Below are 23,263 nucleotides of genomic sequence, written 5' to 3'. Positions count from 1 at the left end.
ATCTGAGTTTCACTCATCACTGGCCTTCACTTAGTGAAAGACTACTGAGTTGAACAGGAGCAACGTTGAGGAGCAAGCATTGCTGTGTTCACTTGCTCAATGCTTTGTTTTTTCCTTACATGCCCGGGAGTTTATGTTCATATCAACAAAATAGTGTGTGTGTGTGTGTGTGTGTGTGTGTGTTTTTTAAGTCGTGTTATGTTCTACTGAACCGTGCTCTATCGCGTAACGCAGAGAGCTCCATTCGTGTGGAAATGATAGCACATAATATTTCTTGGTGCATCTTCCTGTGCATTGTTGTCTCTGTGCTCACTCTGCAGTGGCAGCTTGCCTCGATCTGCTGTCACATGGCCTCTGCTCAGGGACACGAGAGGCAGCAGCAGCAGCAGCAGCAGCAGCAGCAGCAGCAGCAGCAGCAGCAGCAGCAGCAGCAGTGCAGAGGAAAATGTCACCTCTCATACTGTCAGGACTTTTCTTAATTTCTGCACCTGTACGTGTTCTCGTCTACTATACTCTAATCTGTATTCTAACGTGTTCTGCTCTTATCTGCTCCAAATTGACTATGGGAATAGTAAATAACTAAATAAATGCACACAGTATTTTTCAGTTCTGTACCTGCCAGTGGTTGCAGAGATAACTAACTCCTACAGATGCATCATCCTTCTCCTACCCGCTGCCATTGATATCATGATCACTTCCACCTGCACTGATATTTTACACTTCACCTTATAAGAAAAAAATAGGACACGTACAGTGCTTCAAGTTGAATCCGTGGCATCTAAATTTGGTTAAAAATGTTTTGGATTGAGCCTCTGTTTTTCACAGAGTCTGTGTTGTTTCCCATAGCAGCGGATTCAAAACAGATGCTGGAATGTCTGAATTCCGGGAAGCAGAGTGTGAATTACTGTTTACGCATCTGAATTGAAAAGTTTATCTATCTATTTATTTATTTATTTAGTTAGTTAGTTAGTTAGTTTGGTTCGTTATAGTTTGAAGATCTTGTAATTGCTGAAGATTGGGAAAATAGAAAGAACAAGCTTCTTTATAGTATACACAGTATAGTGCATATGGTTTGCCGAAAGCCCAGTAATGACAGATTTCTATATTTCGTCCGTCTGTGGTTCACTAACCAGCCAGAGTAAATACACTACATACTGTGTATCTGGGCAACGTTTGTCTCGTGTATTGGTCAGAAATGTCTGAACACAGCTGACAGGAATCTGGTGAGTGCACATAGAGGTCAACAATATATGGATTATATTTGCTTGATTACAACGTCGGCCTTATTTTTATATAGCTCTGGCCATCATACATAATTTCATTAGTACCAACATTTAAGGTATGGGTCAGACCTCACTGTAATGCATAATATACTCCATACATTAAAGGTATATTATGTAAGACTGGGTGTACTGAAAAACACAATTTCAAAAGCGATTAACCCTTAGTGCTAACGTGGCACTCATGGTAAATTTGTCTTCTTATGTGTTGTTGAGTCAAAATTATGATTCATTTTATATTGTGTTTTTTTGGTAGAGGTTTAAAGTAACAATAATTGTGCAAAAGTCACAAAATAGACGAGTACAGAGACCCGGATATCACATGGTAAAAAAATAAAATAAAATTGTGCTTTAACAACACACAATAACAACACACCACCACTCGATTTGCTTACCCAGGTGTCCAGGAATGATAATATTATTTAGTATTTTGTGCGCACATTATCCTGACTTCGTGGCCATGAAACAAGTATAACACGTTATACTTACTTCGATTTAAAAAAAAAAATAAATAAATGTTAGCATTTTTTGCTCAGGTGTGTTATATAGTTGGTAAAAAAAAGTTTTTATCACATTGTCTAGGTTGTGTTAAGGAATAAGACACTATATTTCACATTCTTACAGTCTCTGTAAATACTGTGCATTTTCATGTGGAAAAAAGCAGCCTAAATGCTCTGTTTTAAGGGTTAATATAATCGTTTGTATTAGAACATTTTAGATAATATGATATTACATTATCCATGTACTATGTCACCCATGCATAGTATAGATGCATTTTTTTTATTACAATTTTGAAGACTTTATCAATAATTCATACCTCAGTGTCAGTGTTACCCTCCACAGAATAACATATCTCAACACCTGATCTGTAATGATAGTTTTGGTACTAACCTGATACACCTCACCATCAAAATCCTCAGGCAGATCTGCGGCTCACTTTTTTCTTTCTTTCGTTTAATCAACACATTGGTGTAGCAGTGAACTGTATGTGTGATTAACAAGATGAGAGACCTACTTTTTCCCCATCACACAGATAGCAGTGGGGTTCTAGCTGTAAGCACCGCTCTCACTCTGTATTGAGAGTGTACAAGCGCGTGTGTGTGTGTGTGTGTGTGCGCGCGCGCACGCTCCAACATGTACAGGCCAACCTCTGAAGAGCTTCCACTGTAATTACACACACACACTGACAGCAGATTAATCCCTGCTCGGAAAAAAGAAAAGCATGTGAACACAAGAGAAAATAGAGAAACCAAAGTAAGAATTAAGCAGAAAGTTCTGGCTGTTTCTCATCAGTGATATATTTAAATATAAAGTTGTTATTATTATTATTATTATTATTATCAGTATCATCGTTGTTGTTTCAGTACATGTCTTTCAACGGTCTGCTGTGGATAAATTCCCCATGAACCATGAACATAGGCCACAGATTTCTGACACTGGTAGCAATTTCTTTACATAGTTGACAAATATTTGAAACTAAATACATTTTTATCAAAGTTGTGAAGATGCAGAATACAAAAAAAGTTATGGCACAGTAATTCATCTTGAATATGATAAATAGTAGTCACGAGTATCCGTTTTAAAGTTTATTTACAATAGTTGTATTTAAAGATGGATAAACTTCTCAAAGGTGAGGCAAAAACAGCTCAATCTCCGCCTGGTGGCTGGCTGTAATTATGTTCATTAACTCTCCATGAATGCTGAAGCACAACAGGCAACTATATTGTCTGACAAGTGTGACTCAGCTCATTATTTGATGTTATAGAAACAGTTTGCGACACAGTGTATGACAGCTAAGACTGGCCGATGATTGGTTAGACTTGTCTATCACTGGGACACTGGTACCACTGAGCTGCAGATGTTAATTTGAAAAACAAAAATCACAAATTACGTCCAAAGAGTGGGACACAACCAAATATGGTTGCTCCTGTTGTTGAGTTCTTACCACAGTTTCTCTCAAGGCCAGAAATAAGTTGACCTACAGCTAAGACACAAGGGTTATGTGACAGCTTTGCCATGACGATTGGCTTTTATGTGAGAAAGAGAAAGATTTATCAATTACACTGTATATTGTAAACAAGTTTGAAGAGAATAAAAGTCATTGCATTGTTAGTGCAAGTTATTGTTCACACGTGAAAATAAATAGTTCTAAGTAAATACTGTAAAAACAACGTGAGACAAAATAATATACACAATGCATTGAACATACACATGAGCACAACAAAAACTTTAGTTATTACAGCATATTGCGTGCACTACCATAACTACAAAAAAGTTATTTAAACACAGAGTTGTAAAGACTAAGACTAAAGAAGCAGTAGCTCAGAGTGGTGAGACAGGCACCTGTCAAACACCAAGGTGATCAGTCCAAACAAGCACACAGATCCAGAGGGCAACCGGCAGAAGCCCAAAATCCAAAGAGAACAGTCCAAACACAGGTAAGCCAACAGAACAAATCATACAGACAAGAGGAGTGAACCACTGATGCAATGTGCTGGAGAAACACTTAATGGCAAAAAATAAACTCAGCGCTTGACACACAGGTATAACAACAAATCTGTTGGATCATCACCATTATTATAATGCTTTAATGAAAGTTGATATCAGTATAATTCTTTATCAACAATCTCTGCTGCTGCTCGTAAAAATTACATCATAGCTAACTTATAACTATCAAGTTATAAGTTTAGACAACACAATCATAGTGTTGTCTAAACTTATAACTTGATACAATTGTTGTATCTGCTCCTGGTCTCTCTCTTCTCTCTCTTCTGTCCCCACCTCCCCCCATTTTTCCTTTCACCCCATCTGGTCGAGGCAGATGGCCGCACATCTTTGAGTTTTGTTCTGTTAGAGATTTCTTCCTGTTAAAAGGGAGTTATTGAGTACCACTGTTGAGTCGTAACATGCTCATTGTGTGAACTGTTGGGTTTATAATGCTGTCTATTTACAGTGCCTTGAGAGAATGTATTTTGTGATTCGGCGCCATCAAATTGAATTGAATTGTTTATATACTGCCTACAGTTTACATGGTAACAGAATATTTTTTTCCGTGGCAAAATGTTTTTCCCCCCCATTAAGGCAAAACTAATTTAATGAATAATGTGAAAAACATGCAGTAAGTAACATTTATTGGCACTAAAATACAAGGTACTGAGCTACTTAACTACTTTAAAGTACACAGTAATAAAAATAATGTAAGTGGTTTGAACTAATTAATTGTAAAATGTATGCATCCACAGAGAGAGGGGTTTTTCAGGCAGACAGCAGAATAAGACTGAATAAGAAAAAAAACAACCTAATCACAGCAAACCTGGAGCCAAATAAACCCCTTCAACAGACGTGACTCAACTGTCCCAGGAGCCCGGTCTTGTAAGAGACAATATGTTAATTACACTGTACATTTCAAAGGGCTTTGACAAAGAATATTGAAAGAACACAGTCGTCGTCATCATCATCGTCAATGGACTTTTGGATAATAGTTCCACATAAGAGCCACCTTCATTATATATATATTTTTTTGTAATTGAGAGATGTAGGGCACAACTTTCAGCAATAATTAAGTTCATCATTCTTGTTACCGAATCATCATGGGTCATTTATTTTCGACTGTTCTAACCTCACAAAAGGGCGAAGAGACAAACAGACGTCTTTACCCCTACAACCTACAATGTTTCACTGCCTGTGGTCACGAGTATTTACAATGCAGAGAGTATTGTACGGTTGAGTCGAGGCTTTAATCTCCACAAACAAGTCATAGCTGTTGAAAAAGTGAGTCATTTGTCTTTAGCCGGGTCTGTTTTAGCTTATGCTAAGATTTGCTGGTTTGGCAACCTCACTGTGGGTAACAGGAACAGGCTAAGGAAGCTTGTTAAACTCTGCCAGAAAACCACTGGCACAACTTGAATAACCTTGGCCATGTTTACTAAGTTGGAGCCACTAAGAGAGCAAAGGCTGCTCTGGCAGAATCTCAACACTGTCTTCACCCAGAGGTTTTAACTCCTGCCTTCAGGGAGGAGGCTCTTGTTAGATCCAGCAAATAACTGACATCATTTATCCAATTAGCTTTTGTGATTTTAGGCATTCACAGTTTAACATAGAAGACATGACTTCCCAATGTGTGTCTATGTGTTTATGTCATTTATTAGTCTCTTTATAACCCTTCAACCCTAAAATGTGCGTCTGGACATTTTTGCTTATTTTTGCTTTTGTCCATTTTTCCAGAATAACTTTCAATATCTGACAGTTATTTACGATTTACTGCATGTTGAAATAGTGCATTAACAAATTAAAATGAAAAAAACAACAAAGTTTTATTTTGAAAAAAACACTGTAGTTATAAAACATATTTAAAATAAAATTTGTACAGGCATTTTTTTTCCAACTCTCAATATTTAGCAGAGGAGTCTGGCGTATTTAGTGACAGCACTGCTGATCGCGACCAGCCTCTGTATTTCAGTCCAGTGACTGTGTCAGAAGCAGTCTGTGCCCCGGTCATGGAGGAAGTACTGAACAAATAGTTTTAATTATTATAATAATTGCAGTGATGACTCCGCCCACATTGAGTAGGTACTATTTTTGTAGTGGAAAACCAACCTGTGCCGTGCCGTGGTGGGGCGAGTCAAGGCGAGCTGGGACCATAGTGGAAAAGGGCCATTACCCTGTCAGATTTTCAACCCGCAACCCAACAGTTACAATCCAAATGCATTTTCCACTAGACCATGGGCTGCCCCTATGATAAGGCATATTGTTATTTATAAAAAACAAGTAAAAAAAACAGAGGTGCTGGGTGGGAAAATGTCAACATAATCAATCCAAAATGAGCAAAGACACTTGAGTTGTCCTTGGTGTCACCTTGTGTGAGGTGTAAGAAAAGGACACCTGATCTAGTTCATCTCCCTCCCTCTCCCTCCCTCTCCTCTTGGGGAGTATTAAGTCGTGCCTGTTTGTGAGGAAACAGCAGAGTGAGGCTGGCTGTCCCTGAGACGACACACATTGTGGACACACTACACTCGACAACCCTGCATTGAAAAATACCCAACGCTGATCAGCACCGTGTCCAAGTGTGTGCATGTGTGTGTAGGTGTGTTGTGAAGTCACAGTATGTGTGCGTGTGTGCACACTGCGTTTATGTAAAAGAGTGTGACATTGATGTGAGTGAGTCACCAGAACATGATTAATACAGTTTATTTCCCTCTGTTTGGGTGTTATTTGTGTTATTTGACAGTGAATGACTTGATATTAATCACCTCAGAGCCACAAAACAACATGTTGACATTTTTTCATAGTGGTGTGTTTTGCCCATAGGTAAAGGATCAAGATGGTTTTGACAGTTTTTTGTTGTCCTGCCATGAATTCTAGGTTTTCTCTGTGATTTACAAATAAACAGAGATATTGTTAAGCTATAGTTCTGGGAGCCTTTAGCTGTTGGAGTTGTTTTCAGCCCCATTCTGAGTTGTGTAAGAGCAGCCACAGAACTACATTATCTCCAGTGTTACGAAACGACCTTGGAGCACAACTTTCAGAAGTTACATTAAGTACAGTTTACATGCGAGTGTGCACAGTTAAACTGAACAATGGCATACATCTGTGAGAAAACGCATAGTTTTGAGCCATTTTTTTCCTGATGTTTGGCTTCATAAATAAAATTGACTTGACTTGACATGAGCAGGAGCACAACAAGTTTTACATATTAGCAGAGAGCGAGATCAGAGACATGAGGGAATGCAGACTGAAGACATGATGCTGTCAGAATAAAAGAACATGCTCTTGAATATAGAGGGGAATGAAATTTTGTGCTCTGGTTGCCAGAAGCCGAAGTTCACAATCAATATGTGCATTTACCATGAGTGAATGAAAGGAGTCCGATGTAATGTAATCATATTTACTGGCTCACAATAATTTCCTTGCTGCTGAGTTCTTAATTAGTGTGGATGAGAGCAAAGCGGGTACGCCTGAGAAGAGTACATTACAGTAATTAATACTGGAAGAAATAACAGCATGTCTTGTTTTGGTTTTTTTTCCCCAGACATTTTTACAGGCAAGACGATGTGTCTTGGCTGTTGTTCTAAGAAAACAGGACGTGCTAGATGTCACGTTGTTTTCAAAGGAAAAGTTGGATATTTGGAATATTTTGAGGTTTTTATGTCTAACAAAAAAAAGCTCCTAGCTGTGCAGTGTCTTAAAGTATCATTTTTAGGTTTGTGTTCAAAAGAAAAAAGCAAGAAAAGCAAACAATCAAATATTAGTGTGCAGGGAAATATACACTGAGATTGATATAACCAGTGCTATACAAATACTTTGTTACTGTACTACGGTACAAAGTTCATGTATTTGTACTTTACTTAATAAAAATAATTTATATTTCAGAATACCATAACTTTTACTCAACCACACTTCCTCTAACTATCTTTGTTACTTGTCAACACCAGATAAAATCAGAAGAAGAAGAGTTGGTAATGGTTTATAAAATGTATATAGAGCTTTTCTAGTCTTAATGAGATGCTTTACACCACCAGTTTTGCCATTCAGCCATTCACACACTTCAGTATGAGGTTAACTGTCTTGCTCAAGAACACGTATATTATAGTAGTTGAGTAGCAGGGCCAGGAATTGAACCCACAACTTGTCCATCCCTCTGAGCCACCATTGCTCAATCCTGACTCCTCACTTTTTTAATACTTTTACTTCTAAAATCAGAAAATTACTTTTGATCCTTAAGTACAGTAAATCTCATATACTTTAAGAATTTTACTTAAGTAATATAATAAAAAGTGACTTTAGCTTCTACTTAAGTCATTTTCTGGTAAGATACTTTTACTTTTACTCAAGTTATCCCCTTTAGGTACTTTATACAAGACTGGATATAACATACATTTTGAATATTACTTTTAACTTAAATGACAACACAAACAAAGTTATGTTTATTCATGCGATGATTTTATTGGTAAAATAATAGGATACAGCTCCTGTAGCTTATGCATGAATGTGTGGCATGCTCTCCAGCAGCCATGGTGTAAAGAAATTGGGGGACTTCATCCAGTAGTAGTTAAGATAAACCACAAATTCAAACCTCATGATGACGACCCAGTGAAAGTCACTAGGCCTCACCCTCTCAGGTCTACACATGTCTTCAGTGTGGCAGTTTTACAGTGAGATTCCTGTATTTCTTGCCTCTGCCTCGCCTGCAGTCGTCTGTATTACGGTATGTACTGATGTGTGTTTGCAATTTGAAGGATGAAGGGAACGGAAACAAACGAAAAGACGAACAAAGCGAATGACTCATGCTCCTGCCTCCTTTCTCTCCCCTGCCCTCCCACTAGTTCTTCTTGCAGTAATGGTCGGTGACACCTGGACTTCCTTCAAACCAGCATCCATTCATTCATCCACTCACATTAACCAGTAGGAAAGCTTCGTTATGGCAGAGACTGCCCACTGTCTCTATCTAAACACACACAAACTCTGCTTCATTCAGTCATTCATTCATTCATACTGCCTTTCATTCTTCTATAATGTCCTTCAACCACACTGAATGAATGCAGTGCATCAAAGCTTATACAGTGAGGTACGAGCAGCATGAAGAGGAGAACGGATAAACAGCAGCTGAGAGTGATTATGTTCCGTTTATAAATACTCTGCACATCAGAAGAGCAGGAACCTCAAACGCTCGACTTCAACAAGGTAGAGAGACAGTCAGTGAGTCTCACCCTGCAAACTCTAAAAAAAAAGAGGGCATGACAATGGCAGCAGCTGGCAAGGGAGGAAAGTGGGAGAGAGAGGGAGAGAAAGAGAGAGACAGAGATGTCTTACATTGAATTCCATTCATTAGGACAGCCTAACCAAAGTGCTATCCTTAACCATAACCACAGCTAGTTCATGTCTAACCCTAACATTAACCTGACCACAGTTTAAACCTGAACTTAACCAGTTCCTCAGAAATAAGGTTTTGCCTCGTTAGGACCAGGTTTTGGTCTCCATGAGCACTGCTGGTCTTGACAAGGTCAGTGTTTATGCCATGAAAGGCCAAAAGAGCAGCCAGTGATTTTCCATTTTACTCAAAAGCACTACTGCGTTACTGTGCCTTCTGCTATTTTAAAATGCATTTGCAATTTAACCTCATCCACCCATCCTCCCTCTACCACTGTATCGTCCACATGAGGGTCGTGCGTGTCTCATTTCACAAAACAACAGTTTTATCATTTAATTTAATTTAGATGTGTCATGATCATATAAGAAATACCTATAGAAATATCGTGCTGCCTGAGTTTCAACAATCCACAAACAAAAGTAAATAATTTTGAGGTGAATTCAGGGAATTCACAAACTGCTTGAAGGCAAGATTTCCTCTTACAACTGAAGAGGAAATGAAATTGGGTGGGGGAATTTACTGTCCAGCGGTAAAAACCCAGGGAAGAACTAATGCTTGAGCTGGAATACAAGAACGAGAGGGGTTTGTGTGGTATACAGAATACCAGGTGAAAAGTCCCCTGCAGATGTATTGACTTTGACATTTCTGATTTGGAATAGAGTGTCTCTAAAACACTAAAGTGTGTTGGAAGGACTGGCATGACATTATCTGTGGTAACCTGTTAATGCAGCCTCTCAGCTTTAATCAGAGCACAGCAGCACACACACACACATAAGTAATACTGAGAGAGAAATGGGGAGAAAAAACAACAATAAGAAGCCGTTTAGTGCAGTGGCAGCAGTAACACGATGTCCTCTCTTCTGGTCCCTGTATCTCTGTGTGCTGTGTGACATGGCAAATGTCAAAATAAAACATGTTAAATCATATTTAGTGGCCTTTAAACCTTTTAACTTAGAGAAATTAAAGGTGGCAATAACAACAAACTGATCACGAGTGGAAATGAAGATGCAACAGTGATTTACATTTTTATGTGATATGAAACGGGCAACGCAATGTCAGGGGAGAAATTCAGCATCATGAAAGACTCGGATCCCGAAAATCAGATTACAAGATGTTCATACACTGGAAACTAATACTGAAATTGTGATAGATAGACAGACATACAGACAGACAGACAGACAGACAGAGTAAGCTTGTGTGTTTCAATTACAGGAATTCTCTCACCTCATTAATAAATATTTGTATGTTATGTTTATTTTACCAGGTTAAATTCATGCTCCCACGCCGCAGAGACTCTCATGCATGGCAGATGTGACAGTCGCTGTGAATCCGTCTTGTCGATCAAGTGAAGGAGAAATTATGTAATAACAACACATGCATCCTGTAATTGACTGAGCACAACCAAGTGCTGTAGAGTGTGAGTGGAGAGGCTCATATGATCAAACATGGTCTAAATATAGGATGCTATTGCATCTCTTCTGCTTGAGCAGGGATTCACCCAACCTCCGCTGAGAATACAAGGAGAAGGGGGAGGTAAGGATGGAGAGAGGAGACCAGGAGTGAGAAAAAAAAGTGTGCCTTAGTTTCTTTAGTAAGCTAAGTCACATGGACCTGCATCCATTCCCACTCATCACAACACAGAGGAGGGCCAGCAACACTGTGATCTCTTTAGATCTGTCCATAAATGCTGGTTGCTTCACAATCTGTCCATCATGTCCATCATCTCACGGTGCAGTTTAGACTGTTTTTGTCTCGGCAGAAAAGAGTGGATTCCATCCATTACATGACATCATGAATGCCACTTAATCCTTATCTTGGACAGGTTTATCTTGTATTACTGCCAAATGTGCCTGCTGGTGAGTTTGAACTGTATATGTACGAGCCATTTTCACCAAACATCACTTACAGGTTGCCAAACTGAAATTTAAATCTATCCAACTGAAAATTTCTCTTCAATTCTCCAATTCTTGAATAAAAAAGTGTGAACATCAAATAGATTATCTGTGAATTGCAACGTACAAGTAAAAAGACAATGACATTTTAACATTCAAATCAGGTTTCTGTTTTACCTCGTATTAACTTTTACTTTCTGTTATAAATGTGACCTTTATCCTGCCATGTCTTCGAGTGTATCTATTATTTATGATTTAGCACATATCAGCACATATTAAATTAAGACATTAAATGTATAAATGCACTTTATGTATCATTAAATAGTGACTACACCCGACAGCTACGCCTATCACGTTTCATGATAGTGAGTTAATGTGGAGGATCAGCAGCTGCAGTAACTGTAGGTGGCCCACTGCTGATGCACATTTGTCTTCTCAGCACATAATGAAATCAGCCCACTTATAATTACCCCTACCTCACACTTCACTCAAATGTCAAGTCTTTATCGTCCCGGAGTGACACTTTGGTAGTGAGGACATGTTCTTGGGCTCTGAACTGGATTAAAGCCCAATGAACCAACCAAATGAGACATTCAAGCACTGTCGCAATCGATGGCTTGTCATATTTGAAAAAAAAAAAAGAAAAAACAATTTGTGAAAAGCCGTTTAAGCTTGTAACCACACTCAGTATTGCTGAAGGTAAGCTGCTCAAATAGATCATAGTTTGGGAGTCACATTGTATTTGGATCCATTTGTTTATTATGGAAGAAATAACGACATTTATAGATTTAGATAGATTTCATAGCTTCCAGACTTTTGGCTTGTAAACCTTTAAAACATAAACCTCAAATTGAGGAGCCTCATCATTGAAATAAATCGAATTGTGGTTCTATTTCATAGAGTTATTGTTTGGATTGGTGTCGTACTAGCATCAGACAGGATATTTTATTCCGCTTGTTTGATTACTTATTTAAATTTGGAGGGATTTTATCACTTAAATGTCTAGATCAGGGATGTCAAAGTCATTTTAGATCAGGGGCCACAGACAGCGCAATTTGATCTTGTGTGCTGGAGCAGTACAATAATAGCAAATAATAGCATATTAACCTATAAACAACAAGATCACCACACAGTTCTTAGTTACATTTAACAACTTTATTTCCACCTGCTAAGACAAATAGAAAAGTAAAAGGAGGAGAAAATAAAAGTCAGATCAGACTCCTTTCAGAGGTAATTTCACACGCAAACACTTTCATTTCTAAATTAGAACAATCGAAAAATTCCTTGTTAAATCTGACGCAGCCAACACAAATGCCCTCGAGTAATTACTGTGGCCCTGCTGGGCTCTTCTTTTTTCCCATTTTCCTTGCGTTATTACACGAACAGATAACGCCATCGAGTGGCCCTATATGGACTCTTATTCTACGTGTCATTTCAGAAACATCAGACAGGGGGCAGTGTCATTAAATACATCCGTTCGCCGTCTTCTTTTTCCCCGGACGTAATTTTCTTTCTCTTCCGGTTGTCGTCCGTTCGTGTGTCAGGTTTGTGTTTTTCTCAGTTTGGTGGGGTTTTAGAATCTTAATTAATCCTCTTGTATTTTACGTCTTTGCACAAAAATAGCCATCAAGTTTGATGAAGCTGGTTAATGACTACAAGTCCACCACAGTTTTGCTTTAATTTAACCCTTACTTAAAGATAAAAAGTCATTTTAGTGGTGCTAACGTAGCTTAGCAGCTGCTTCACAGTAGCTTGCTACCGGGCTTTGGGGACCTCAGACACAAAAGTCTAAAATGTACATACACGTCGTCCACTGACTGTGTACCTTCATGTAGAATACTTTGTGAGCTGAAAGTAGCTTTGCGTATGTTGTCTGTAACCTATTGAGTCGCCTGCTCGTATTGCAAGAGCAAGCTAATGTTGGCTAACATGCAAACACCAGTGATACTTCATTCAGAATAACGTGAAATGCTCTTTTTCCTCTCTGTTCTCAGATACATCTGAGTCGAAATGGCGAAGTCTAAGAACCACACAACTCACAACCAGTGTAAGTACAACTGCAGTGGCCTTTATTTACTTTAATTATCTTTACTGTGATAGTTTTATAGTGCAGTTGAAACACTCACTGGTTCATTAGGAAGTTCATTCCTTGATATAGGAAGGAATCTGCTGTATATTAGTTACTCAACATTGTAGTGTGCCCCAAATGAGTGTATGCTTGCTTAATGGATTGTTGTTGCCATGGTAGAAAAATAGTAAAGTAAGTTGAGCTGTAGCCAGCAGTGGTGCCGGATATTACTCAAAGTAATCTGGTCACCCACTCGCATTAGTTCTCTTAAAGGTCCCCTTTACACCTGGTATTAACATACGTCTGTGGTGTCCACATCAAGATTCGATTGCTATCTGATCACGGTCATCCCTCTTTAAGTCACCTTCCCCTTTTCTACAAATATTTCCACCAGCAGACAACATCCAGTGTCACATCCGTATGGATGATGTGTGACGCCATATCAACAATGTTAGCTGCATGTGAAGTTGCAGTGTTGTGTGGACTCTTTGCTCTACAAACCAGGGGAGATGTTGTCTTTGACAAGGGGAATACTGATGAAAGCAGAGACGACTGCACATTTTTTTTGTTGCCGCCTTCACGTTTGCTGTGTCTGGAGCCACCAGCGTATGTCTGCTCACACAGTTGTGGGTGGAGCGGAGACACATCAGGGATTCATTGTTTTTACACTTCTGTTCAATTAGGTCACAATGTGTCTCCAAAGTGTTTTGGCAGATAGAATGGATATTTGTCCTCAGGTGTATTTACACCTGTATTTGCAAGTGGCCAGGCACTATCCAATTGCACGATCAAAGAAAATGCATTATTATTGCCTGGTGTAAAGGGGCCAAAGAGCCACAGCACCAGTTTCTGTCTCAAGTGGTCTGCATATGAGGTGGTGTCATGTGCGGTTGACTTATCATTCTCCCTGTATGCAGTGGAAGATTATTGCTGTAGTTCTCGCTTTGCTTTACTACAGCTCAAATGAACAGTATTAACCCATTATGAACAAGGGTTCGATTCCTGTGATAATATGGCATGGACAATTCTGATGCATTCCTACTCCTACTAGTGTCACTTCAGTAGTATAATTGTGCAATAGTCAGATTTTCTTTTTGCAACCCCGTAGAGTTTTTTTTCGTTAATGTTGCCATTTGAAGTAGAAAAGGTGAAGTGGTAGAGTAAGGTCAAATTAGTTTCTGCTTTTAATTTTGCATGCATATTCTCCTCGTGTCCAGGTAAATATCATTTGTGCTTGGTTTTATTAGTATAGATTTTAATGGTTTCCTCTCTTGTCTGCACAGCTCGTAAGGCCCACAGGAATGGCATCAAGAAGCCCGGAACTAATCGCTATGAGTCATTGAAGGGGGTATGTATTGCTCTAAGTCTGTTTTGACTGTTACATGAGAGGTTTAATAGGAATCATTCGAATTTTAAGACCATCTTTTACAGTTGATGCCACAGCATGTTTTGTGATATGATCTCAATGATATGCAGTTTTTACAAGCTGATATTAAAATTATTAACACATATTAAACCTGTTAAGGTGGGTCCATAAAATATTCAGATCCTAGCAGCTCCACGGAAGTTTTTCATTGTTTTTATTAAAGCAACGTAATTTCAACACAGGGTGAACATGCCTGCATGTTTAGAAAAGAAAACCGCACCGACACGGCATCAACATGCCTGGATGGTTAGATAATAAAACACAGCATCAACACGACAGTAACGCGCCTGGTTAGAAAAGAAAACACTTAAGCCTACCAGAAAAAGTCATTGGTCGCTATCTTCATCTTGCGCACTAAAGCCACTGTCATCTTCATCGCATAATCTTTCCCCACACCTATCTCACTTTTGCATTTACTGCTAGAGTGCCCCCTGGTGGCCGTTAGCCAGTAAAAATCTATGAATTAGCCGCACCGTTGTACTGGCCACAGGGTTCAAAGTGTGGGGGAAAGCATATGATAGTTGGATGTTCTGTTGATCAGGTGATATGGTAAATTTGTTGAGTCGTACGTTGTTTTTTTTTCTAGTAGTGAACCAGAAGTCTTATTCAAGCCTATTTGTCTTGCTAAATCACATCTGTGACCTTCCAGCTTAGATGTACTGTTCACTCATCAATACATTCTATTTGTTGCAGGTGGACCCTAAATTCCTGAGGAACATGCGCTTTGCCAAGAAGCACAACAAGAAAGGCTTGAAGGCCGCACGGAAGGCAGCCGTACAGAAGGCAGCCACACAAGCACCGAAATAGGCCGCCATGTTTCCATCTTCACAATAAAGCTATGCTTTGTTAACAAACCATCAGATGTACATTTGTCTCTGTTCCCATCGCTGACTGTATATAACTCACTTTTTAGGATTTGTATTGGTTATCTACCTTGCTTGGAAAAATCTGATTTATGTGGTACATCTACTGCTAATGGTACACATCATTGCACTACTTGACTGTCACTATGGCCCCTGTTGGTCAAGATTCTATTTTACTCAGGTCTACTTTTGGTTAGCAGTTTAAAGACTGGTATAACAACCACTGAACCAATACTGGAAGAAATAAATATGGCAGTAATGAAATATAGTTAATCATGAAATAAAATGACTTTTGGAATGGCTACCAAAACAAAGCTGTTCCTATTTTGTTTTATATCTTGTGGTTGTACATTTCTGTCTGGTGTAGGGCTACACATATTGATTAATAAATTAATCTTAAGCATATTCTGACTTTGCTCCATATTGCAAAGAAGTAGTTGACAAACTTAATAGTTTGTTGACAATAATAAAGCAAATTGAGGTTTTGGTAACATCGATTTCTGTTTTGGACTAAACGACTAATGGATTAATTAAGTAACAATATGAAAAATATTTGTTAGTAGCAGTCTTTTCAGGAGAGAAGTTAACAGGAATTTTGTGTTGACTAGCCATCAATCTGAGAATGAGATGGGTTTCCAAGCCAGTGTTTCCCAACTCTGGTCCTCAGGGAACACTGCCCTGAACAGGAGTATCAGTACCTGAATATTTAAATTGCACAAGCAAAATGTAAAGTAAAAGTAAAGAATAAATTTAATGAGAACAGAACGACAGAAACACACGATGTACAGATGTACAAATTGTATACAACCCAAATCTAGAAGAAAAAAAAGGAATCATAATAGATATGATTGTTACTAAGACATATTTTCATATCCTCGTCATAAGGAGAAGCAAAGTCGTCATATGTAACAGCTATTCTATTAACGTGAGCACCATTTGTAAGGAATCAGATTTTGTCTTGACAAAACTTGAATTTTAAATGTTATGAGGGTTAGAAGTAAGAATGTGGATAAAAACACGACTTCCACTAAATCGTGTATATAAAGTAGTTTAAATGGAGAAAAAAATCAAAGAGAGAACCAGGAAGTCACCCACTTAGTTTAATGCCCATTTTAAAAACAGTTTTTCATTATTGTATTTTATTATTGTTTTAATTTATTTTATAACAAACTAATAAGTTTGCGTGATGTCGTCACTTCCGCTCTTGCTCTGACTGAAGCTTGCATCATTTCACGTCTTTCTCGGCAGCGGGTGGCGGTAGACAACATGTGAGTATCCGCACTCACGCTGAATAGTCACGGCTTCACTCTTGGCTCGTAGGTTAAAAGCCACAGTTCATTGCTTATTTGTGCTATTTTCGAAATCTTTAAAACACTCCTTTACGTAGCTTACAGGTCATTTAGCAACAAGCTAGTTTAACTAACGTTGAACGGCTAGTTTAGCCTGCTAGCTAACAACAAGGAGGCGTCATCTCTTTGAACTTAATGAAAAGTGATTCATTAGACTAAACCAAGTGGCTTGGGCAAAGTTTTTGCTTTTTTAGATTTAGATTGATCGAGTTTGACTTAATTGAAGATAATGTTACTGGCTCCAGCATATTGTGCTGTCACTCTTGACTACTGACAAGTGGTTACAAGGTTGGTTGTTAATGAGATGAAAATAGGATGTGAAGGGTGGGCACATGCCATACATATCCGATTTCTTTAAATGACACTGATTTGTTTTTTACTTGTTTCTGAAAGGATCACAAGTTAAAATAACACAAGATACACAGTTTAGAATGTCTCTTACAATTTACAGTATGCATGAAAGTGGACATTGGGGTCCTGCTATGAACAAAGCATTTGTCACTACATCCAAGCAGCAGTAGTTTACAGCTATATTCTATTCTATGTCGGCCTCAGACACAACAATGAATGTATATGTACAAATGGAAAGTACAGCCTAAGCTTTGTACCCGCTGCCATTAATGCCCTAATCAAACTCTGAAAATAAGAACCAATGGACTCCTGTCATTATGGCTGCATTTACACTCCATGGTGCATGTGACCAAATTTGGATGTGTAGCACAAAACAATATGACCCATGATGGTGTAAGCAGGGAAAAAGCACATAGATTCAGATATCATCAGATCAAATTCAAGCCTCATTCATACATAGAAGAAAAATCGGATATGAATCAGATAATGTGCATTTGCACCTACAATCTAAGTGGACTGATAAAATATTAATTCCTGTCAATGCGCAAGATGATGGCAAATGAAGGACACTATCTGTGATCACATGACTAGATTGAATAAAACTTTTTGAGGCATTCATATTATGTGCAGCCACAAAAAGCAAATTATATTTAATTCCTTCTATGGCCTTTGCTTCAGGAAATGTCATTCAGTTCTTGAATGTTGCAGCGTAGTTTGTGTGTGTGTGTAAAAGTGATTTATTTCCCATTTCCTGCTTCACACTTATTTACTGTAGTTACTTTGTGTGTTATTTCCTTGCTCTTTGTTTAGACAGACACCATGGTGGAGCCAGTCCCGGAGACCATCAACTTTCCCTCTGAGGAGGAGAAGATCTTGCGCTTTTGGCAAGACAAGGACTGTTTTCAGGAATGCCTCAAACAGTCCAAAAACAGGCCCAGGTAAATATAATGTTTTTGTACATTATGAATTTACAAACCAGAATATAATTTCTTGCACAGCTATTGAAGCAGAAGACTTGCGATAAGTTTTATCTTTAAGGCTTGTTTATTTATAAAAGTAATCTATAGTAGTTGTTTTAAAATGGCATCATTTTGAATGTCACAGAGGTTCATGATTGTTGACAGCAAATGCCTTTCCAGCTTTTTTTTTAAAGTACAGAGGTTGCCTTTCCTGGCCAACCAGTTGTTCATGAACTCAATTGCATACTTTTTGAAATTGATCCTTGCATGCGTTAGTAATCACCCAGCTCACGAAAATGCATTCTAGACACAATGGACAATCTAATCAACAAGAATCTGTTGTCCTGTTATTTACACATACTTGCATGTACACCATCAAGATGATTGTCTTTCTTTCACTGTTCAGGGTGACAAAGCAATATATGTACTGCCTGTCTGTATGAAGAAACTATGAATATACTTTTATATATGATTAATATTGTCTGCAATCTTACATAGCAAAGTATTTCAAGCAATTATTATAAACCATATACATCTTAGCAAGATACTGTCGATTGCTTTTTACAAATTTTCATTGTTATTTTTCATAACAGGTACACCTTCTATGATGGCCCTCCCTTTGCCACAGGTCTACCCCACTATGGTCACATTCTTGCTGGCACCATCAAGGACATTGTTACCCGCTTTGCCCATCAGAGTGGCTTCCATGTTGACCGACGGTTTGGCTGGGATTGCCATGGATTGCCTGTGGTAAGAGTTTGAATTTCTTCGAAATCTCATTTTTTGTAAAGTTTTGCCATGATTTACAGATTTAATTTTGGCGGTTATTCATGTGTCTTACGTCTTGTGTGTTTTTGTAGGAGTATGAGATTGATAAGACCTTGGGTATCAAAGGGCCTGAAGATGTGGCCAAGATGGGCATCGCTGAGTACAACAAGCAGTGCAGAAACATTGTCATGAGATACTCCAATGAGTGGGAGGTGAGTGTACAGGGAGGGTTTAGTTAATGTGAGGCAACATTGTAACCAATCTTGTGAGACCAGTTTTGTTGCCATGTGCTTGACAAATTGCGTTCAACCATAGTTTAATAACTGTAACTTGTCTTTCAAAAATAGACAAAAATTCTGAAATTCTGTCTTATCTAATATTCATCTTTTGTTCTTGAACTCATATTACCCCATTGTAAAATAATAATAATAATAAAAAAAAAAACATTACCTTAACATCTATTAGTTTGGCCATCTTTAATGAAGTCTTGCAAATTATAGTGAACTGTTTAATGATCTGCCCTGCAGGATTGGGACATATGATCTTGATATGATAATGTTTTATCTTTGCTTTTTTGATTCCTTTTGTTCTCAGGTTTCAGTGACACGAATGGGCAGGTGGATTGACTTCAAAAATGACTACAAGACTCTGTACCCATGGTTCATGGAGACTGTCTGGTATGCATGCCATTTTATATATTGTGTAGCATTGGATAAACTGGACTAGGGGAGATAATACCGTTTCACAATTTTTGAGTTGGCAGCCTTTAAAGTGACACACCATTGTCATTGCGATAGGCGGGGTACACCCTGCACAGATTGCCAGTCCATATTTGAGCATATAGACACAAACAACCATTGGTCACTCTTATAGATGGGTAAACATGGGTCTTCTTGCTGCAAAGGCAAGAGTCCTAACCACTACACCAACCGTGTGGCCTGCGAGCTATATCCACATGACAAAATACTTTATTGTAGACTTTACCCCATTCAGAATCAGAATCAGCTTTATCAGAATCAGCTTTATTATTCATGCAAAAAGCCTCTGGCACCCTGTGTTGGTCATAGTGGCAAGTGCAAGCAAGTGCGGAAGCAATACTTCACTGTCCAAAAACCTCAACTGTCCAGTTATCTTACTCTCTTATTTTCTTTTCCTCCATTCAGGTGGGTGTTCAAACAGCTGTATGACAAGGGTCTGGTGTACCGAGGTGTCAAAGTGATGCCCTTCTCCACTGCCTGCAGCACCCCTCTCTCTAACTTTGAGTCCAACCAGAACTACAAGGTTGGCAGAAATTGTATCATTGTATATCATCCTAAGAAGAGGATAATTTCAAGGAGAGCAGATAGATAATCACTGTAAAAATTTATAAATATTTTTCTAAATACAACTGTTAAAGAATATCCAGCATGATATATCCTTGCATTTCCTTTATGCATCCAGTGATCCAGCAACTTAATCAGATAGAGGAGAAAGGAAGAAACAAGTCAAAATAACCAAGTGGCTCAATGTACAGTATATGTATCCTATCCTAGCAAAAAAACTAAATTGACCATATCTGTTAAATTTTTATTTGCAGGATGTCCAGGATCCCTCTGTGATCGTTAATTTTCCGCTGGTTGAGAATCAAGATATTGCTTTGATTGCATGGACGACCACACCCTGGACACTGCCAAGCAACCTGGCTCTCTGTGTCAACCCAGAGTTCTTGTATGTCAAAGTCAAAGGTGAGAGACAAGACTTCAGTATTTGAACTGCACACTCAGTGTATAAAGTATTCAACCTTGTTACATGATACTGTTCTTTGTAGTTAATTTACATGTAATCAATAGACAAGACCCAATGTATTGACATGTTCAATAGCTCCTCCATCCTCTCCTTAGACAGTTACAGATGCCTTTACTGTTTTTTCCCCCTTAGGTTTTACTGTGAGGCACCACCTGTGATAAATTATGTGCCACCTCCTCCGTTCAACACAATTTCATTATCTGTCAAAACACTATTTTCTAACAAGCATAAACTGCAACCTTACACTACCATGGCTCAATGAGAAGAGAGAAAGAGGGAGCAGCAGTGGTTGAGATACTTTTATGCTCGACACGGAGAGTAAACACAAGAAGTGAATGAAACACACAAAATGCATTTCAATCTAAAGCAAATTATCAACAGTTTAGTTGTTTTTGATGTACTACATGCTACAGCTGTGTTGACATAGAGAGACACATTCAGGACGATAACGAGATATTTTAACATTTAGCCTAGTCTAACTATCCTCAAGTAACATTACATATATCAACAGCATTGTGACACGTTAGAGCACACTTTAACACTATGAAACTCAAACTGGGATTGTATTGATCATGAAGTCAATACAGTGCCTTGAGATAATGTATGTTGTGATTTGGCGCTATACAAATTAAATTATTATGCATTGAAAGTTAATGCATAAAGATACATGTTGCCACAGTATACTGTGTTCAAACAGGATAGGGGTGTTTTGTTTTGCTTAGGTTCTTGATAAATCACAGTCACAGATACATCCTCAGCTCATTGTACGGGGGAAAAAAGCAAGTTGTTGCTGCCACATACTGCTGAAAAATATTGTTTGTGTTGAGGATTAATTGAATTGCCAGGATCAGTAGCTTTAAAAACAGTATTGCTTAAATGTTCTAGCCTATGGCCAAAGTCTTCTGCCTGTTTTTACCCTTGTGGGTTTAATCTTGTTGACCACGGTATCGGGTGATTTTATTTGATCAAATGTCTTAACAACAACAAAGGACCAGTCTCTTGGGAAACTGTACACAGATGGAAGAATTTCTCTATCATATTTTGGTGGACCTTTTAGCTTTAAGCCATTTGTGCTGATAAAATACAAGCAATACTTATTTCATCATCATTGTCTATATAATGGATTTTGGATCATTATTATCTATCCTCTAAGTGGATGCCAATTCACAAACATGAACACAAACTGATAAATGTAAATAAGACCTTTAAAAAAAACTATAAAATTAACTGTGCTCATGTTTTTTTTATATACAGTTTGCAGGATGAGAGGAAGAGGCAAAATATTAAGGGTACCATCTGAATTTGATGTCTTTGGAAACAAACTATGGTTTAAATTAAACTCAGACCCTGCTCTGACAGATATTTTAATAAAAGAACGAATATGGTATATAACACAGCCAAATAAAATTTTAAAGCAAAATCAAAAAAATAGCAAATATAAAATTGAAGAAAATATGCCTCTTTGAAATATTTATACTTGGAAATATAAAAATAAACTATTTTCCCAGTTCATCTTTACTTAACAAATGCAGTCTTGAACATAACTTTGTAAAGATTGTAAAGTGATACAATAGTTCATAAGACTTTGTTTTGGCTTTCTTTTATCTGATTACTTCAATAATTTGCTTTCAAGAGAGACCTGTTTCAGACAAATATACAAAATAACAAACAACAATTAGTTATGGACAGACATAACATGTTACTAATATTGTGGCTAAAAGTAGATCTTTATCTAATGGGCTTTATTTTCAGCAGACAATTTGAGTTGCCATAGCACAGATGTCATGTAAATTACATTAATAACAATAGGTCAGTTGTACATCAGTGGCAGATTAAGTAAACCATGGCCTTGGAAACAAAATGACTAAACATGTTTTTCTCACTTTGACGCTTGCATTTACTGAACTATTGATTACCTCTGCGAATAAGGTTGTGTTTTGGTTGTTTGTCTGTGATCTGATCAGCATCAGATCAAAAATGAAAGGTTGTATTTTCATTACGTTTTCTGGGGATGTTGGTTTTGGCCCAAATAGGAACTTATAAGATTCAAGTGTTGACCTGGATCCGGATTTAGGATGTTACAATTTGTAACTTTTATATATAAAATAGTAGATTGACATATTTAGAAACTGAGCAGCCTCGGTGGAGATCTGTGGAGATTCCAAGTGCTTTCTCTAGTTAAAGTCAACCAATTTCTTAAACTTGTCTCACGTAAATCTAATTTTCACTGTTATTCTCTTTACTTCCAGTTTGACAAATGACATTCATTCATCATTTGTCGCGGTTATTTTAATACAAAACAATAGCTCTGAGGAGCCGCTGTGTATCTGCTGTATCTTTACATGAGTGCATCATTTATGTAGTACATAAACTGCCAGGGATACGAAAGATGTCTGTGGCCTCTTTACATGTGCTGTTGGGTGCTGTTCACTCCAGAGAAATGTGGATGAACCTCAAATCAGGTCACTTAAAACTTGATGTCCTTGTTCAAATATGAAAAGAAAATACTCCAGAGAGGTTTTGTTTTTCAGCCATTCTCCCCCTGTAGTTTTTGGTTCCCTATTAGAGAAACTGGTGGTTTTTTGAAAGGATGCCCTAGATTCATAGAAGCTGTCATAGCCTCTTCAATCCTACAGGGGGCACTGTTGAAGCACA

General features: G+C 38.0%; 2 protein-coding genes across 3 annotated transcripts in view; both read left to right on the top strand.

Annotated features, from left to right (window-relative positions):
• Positions 1-12,500: 12,500 nt before the first annotated feature.
• On the top strand, positions 12,501-15,390 carry rpl29 (ribosomal protein L29). The gene is made up of 4 exons (XM_044022986.1): positions 12,501-12,583; positions 13,034-13,086; positions 14,391-14,455; positions 15,227-15,390. The coding sequence occupies exons 2-4, from the start codon at positions 13,050-13,052 to the stop codon at positions 15,338-15,340; spliced, it is 216 nt and encodes a 71-aa protein (XP_043878921.1). The 5' UTR covers positions 12,501-12,583; positions 13,034-13,049; the 3' UTR covers positions 15,341-15,390.
• Positions 15,391-16,602: 1,212 nt separating this feature from the next.
• iars1 (isoleucyl-tRNA synthetase 1) overlaps positions 16,603-23,263 on the top strand; it is a 42,521-nt gene continuing 35,860 nt past the window's right edge. The window contains exons 1-7 of one of the 2 annotated variants that reach the window (XM_044023886.1): positions 16,603-16,664; positions 17,907-18,034; positions 18,649-18,805; positions 18,916-19,035; positions 19,418-19,500; positions 19,987-20,104; positions 20,400-20,547. In XM_044023886.1, the coding sequence (XP_043879821.1) occupies positions 17,916-18,034; positions 18,649-18,805; positions 18,916-19,035; positions 19,418-19,500; positions 19,987-20,104; positions 20,400-20,547 (745 nt within the window). In that variant the 5' untranslated portion in view covers positions 16,603-16,664; positions 17,907-17,915. The remainder of the gene's footprint in view (positions 16,665-17,906; positions 18,035-18,648; positions 18,806-18,915; positions 19,036-19,417; positions 19,501-19,986; positions 20,105-20,399; positions 20,548-23,263) is intronic. The other variant, XM_044023887.1, reaches the window with a different exon arrangement.

This window comes from Solea senegalensis, linkage group LG4, assembly GCF_019176455.1.
Source record: "Solea senegalensis isolate Sse05_10M linkage group LG4, IFAPA_SoseM_1, whole genome shotgun sequence".
Classification (NCBI taxonomy): Eukaryota; Metazoa; Chordata; class Actinopteri; order Pleuronectiformes; family Soleidae; genus Solea; species Solea senegalensis.
The sequence above is the reverse complement of the archived record's forward strand: the minus strand, read 5'-3'. Positions and strand labels throughout refer to the sequence as shown.

Excerpts from the sequence above, each read along its gene's own strand:
- rpl29 (XM_044022986.1), top strand. The coding sequence starts at position 13,050 with ATGGCGAAGTCTAAGAACCACACAACTCACAACCAGT. Across the intron at positions 13,087-14,390 it reads CCACACAACTCACAACCAGT|CTCGTAAGGCCCACAGGAAT; the intron begins GTAAGTACAACT and ends TTGTCTGCACAG. Across the intron at positions 14,456-15,226 it reads GCTATGAGTCATTGAAGGGG|GTGGACCCTAAATTCCTGAG; the intron begins GTATGTATTGCT and ends TATTTGTTGCAG.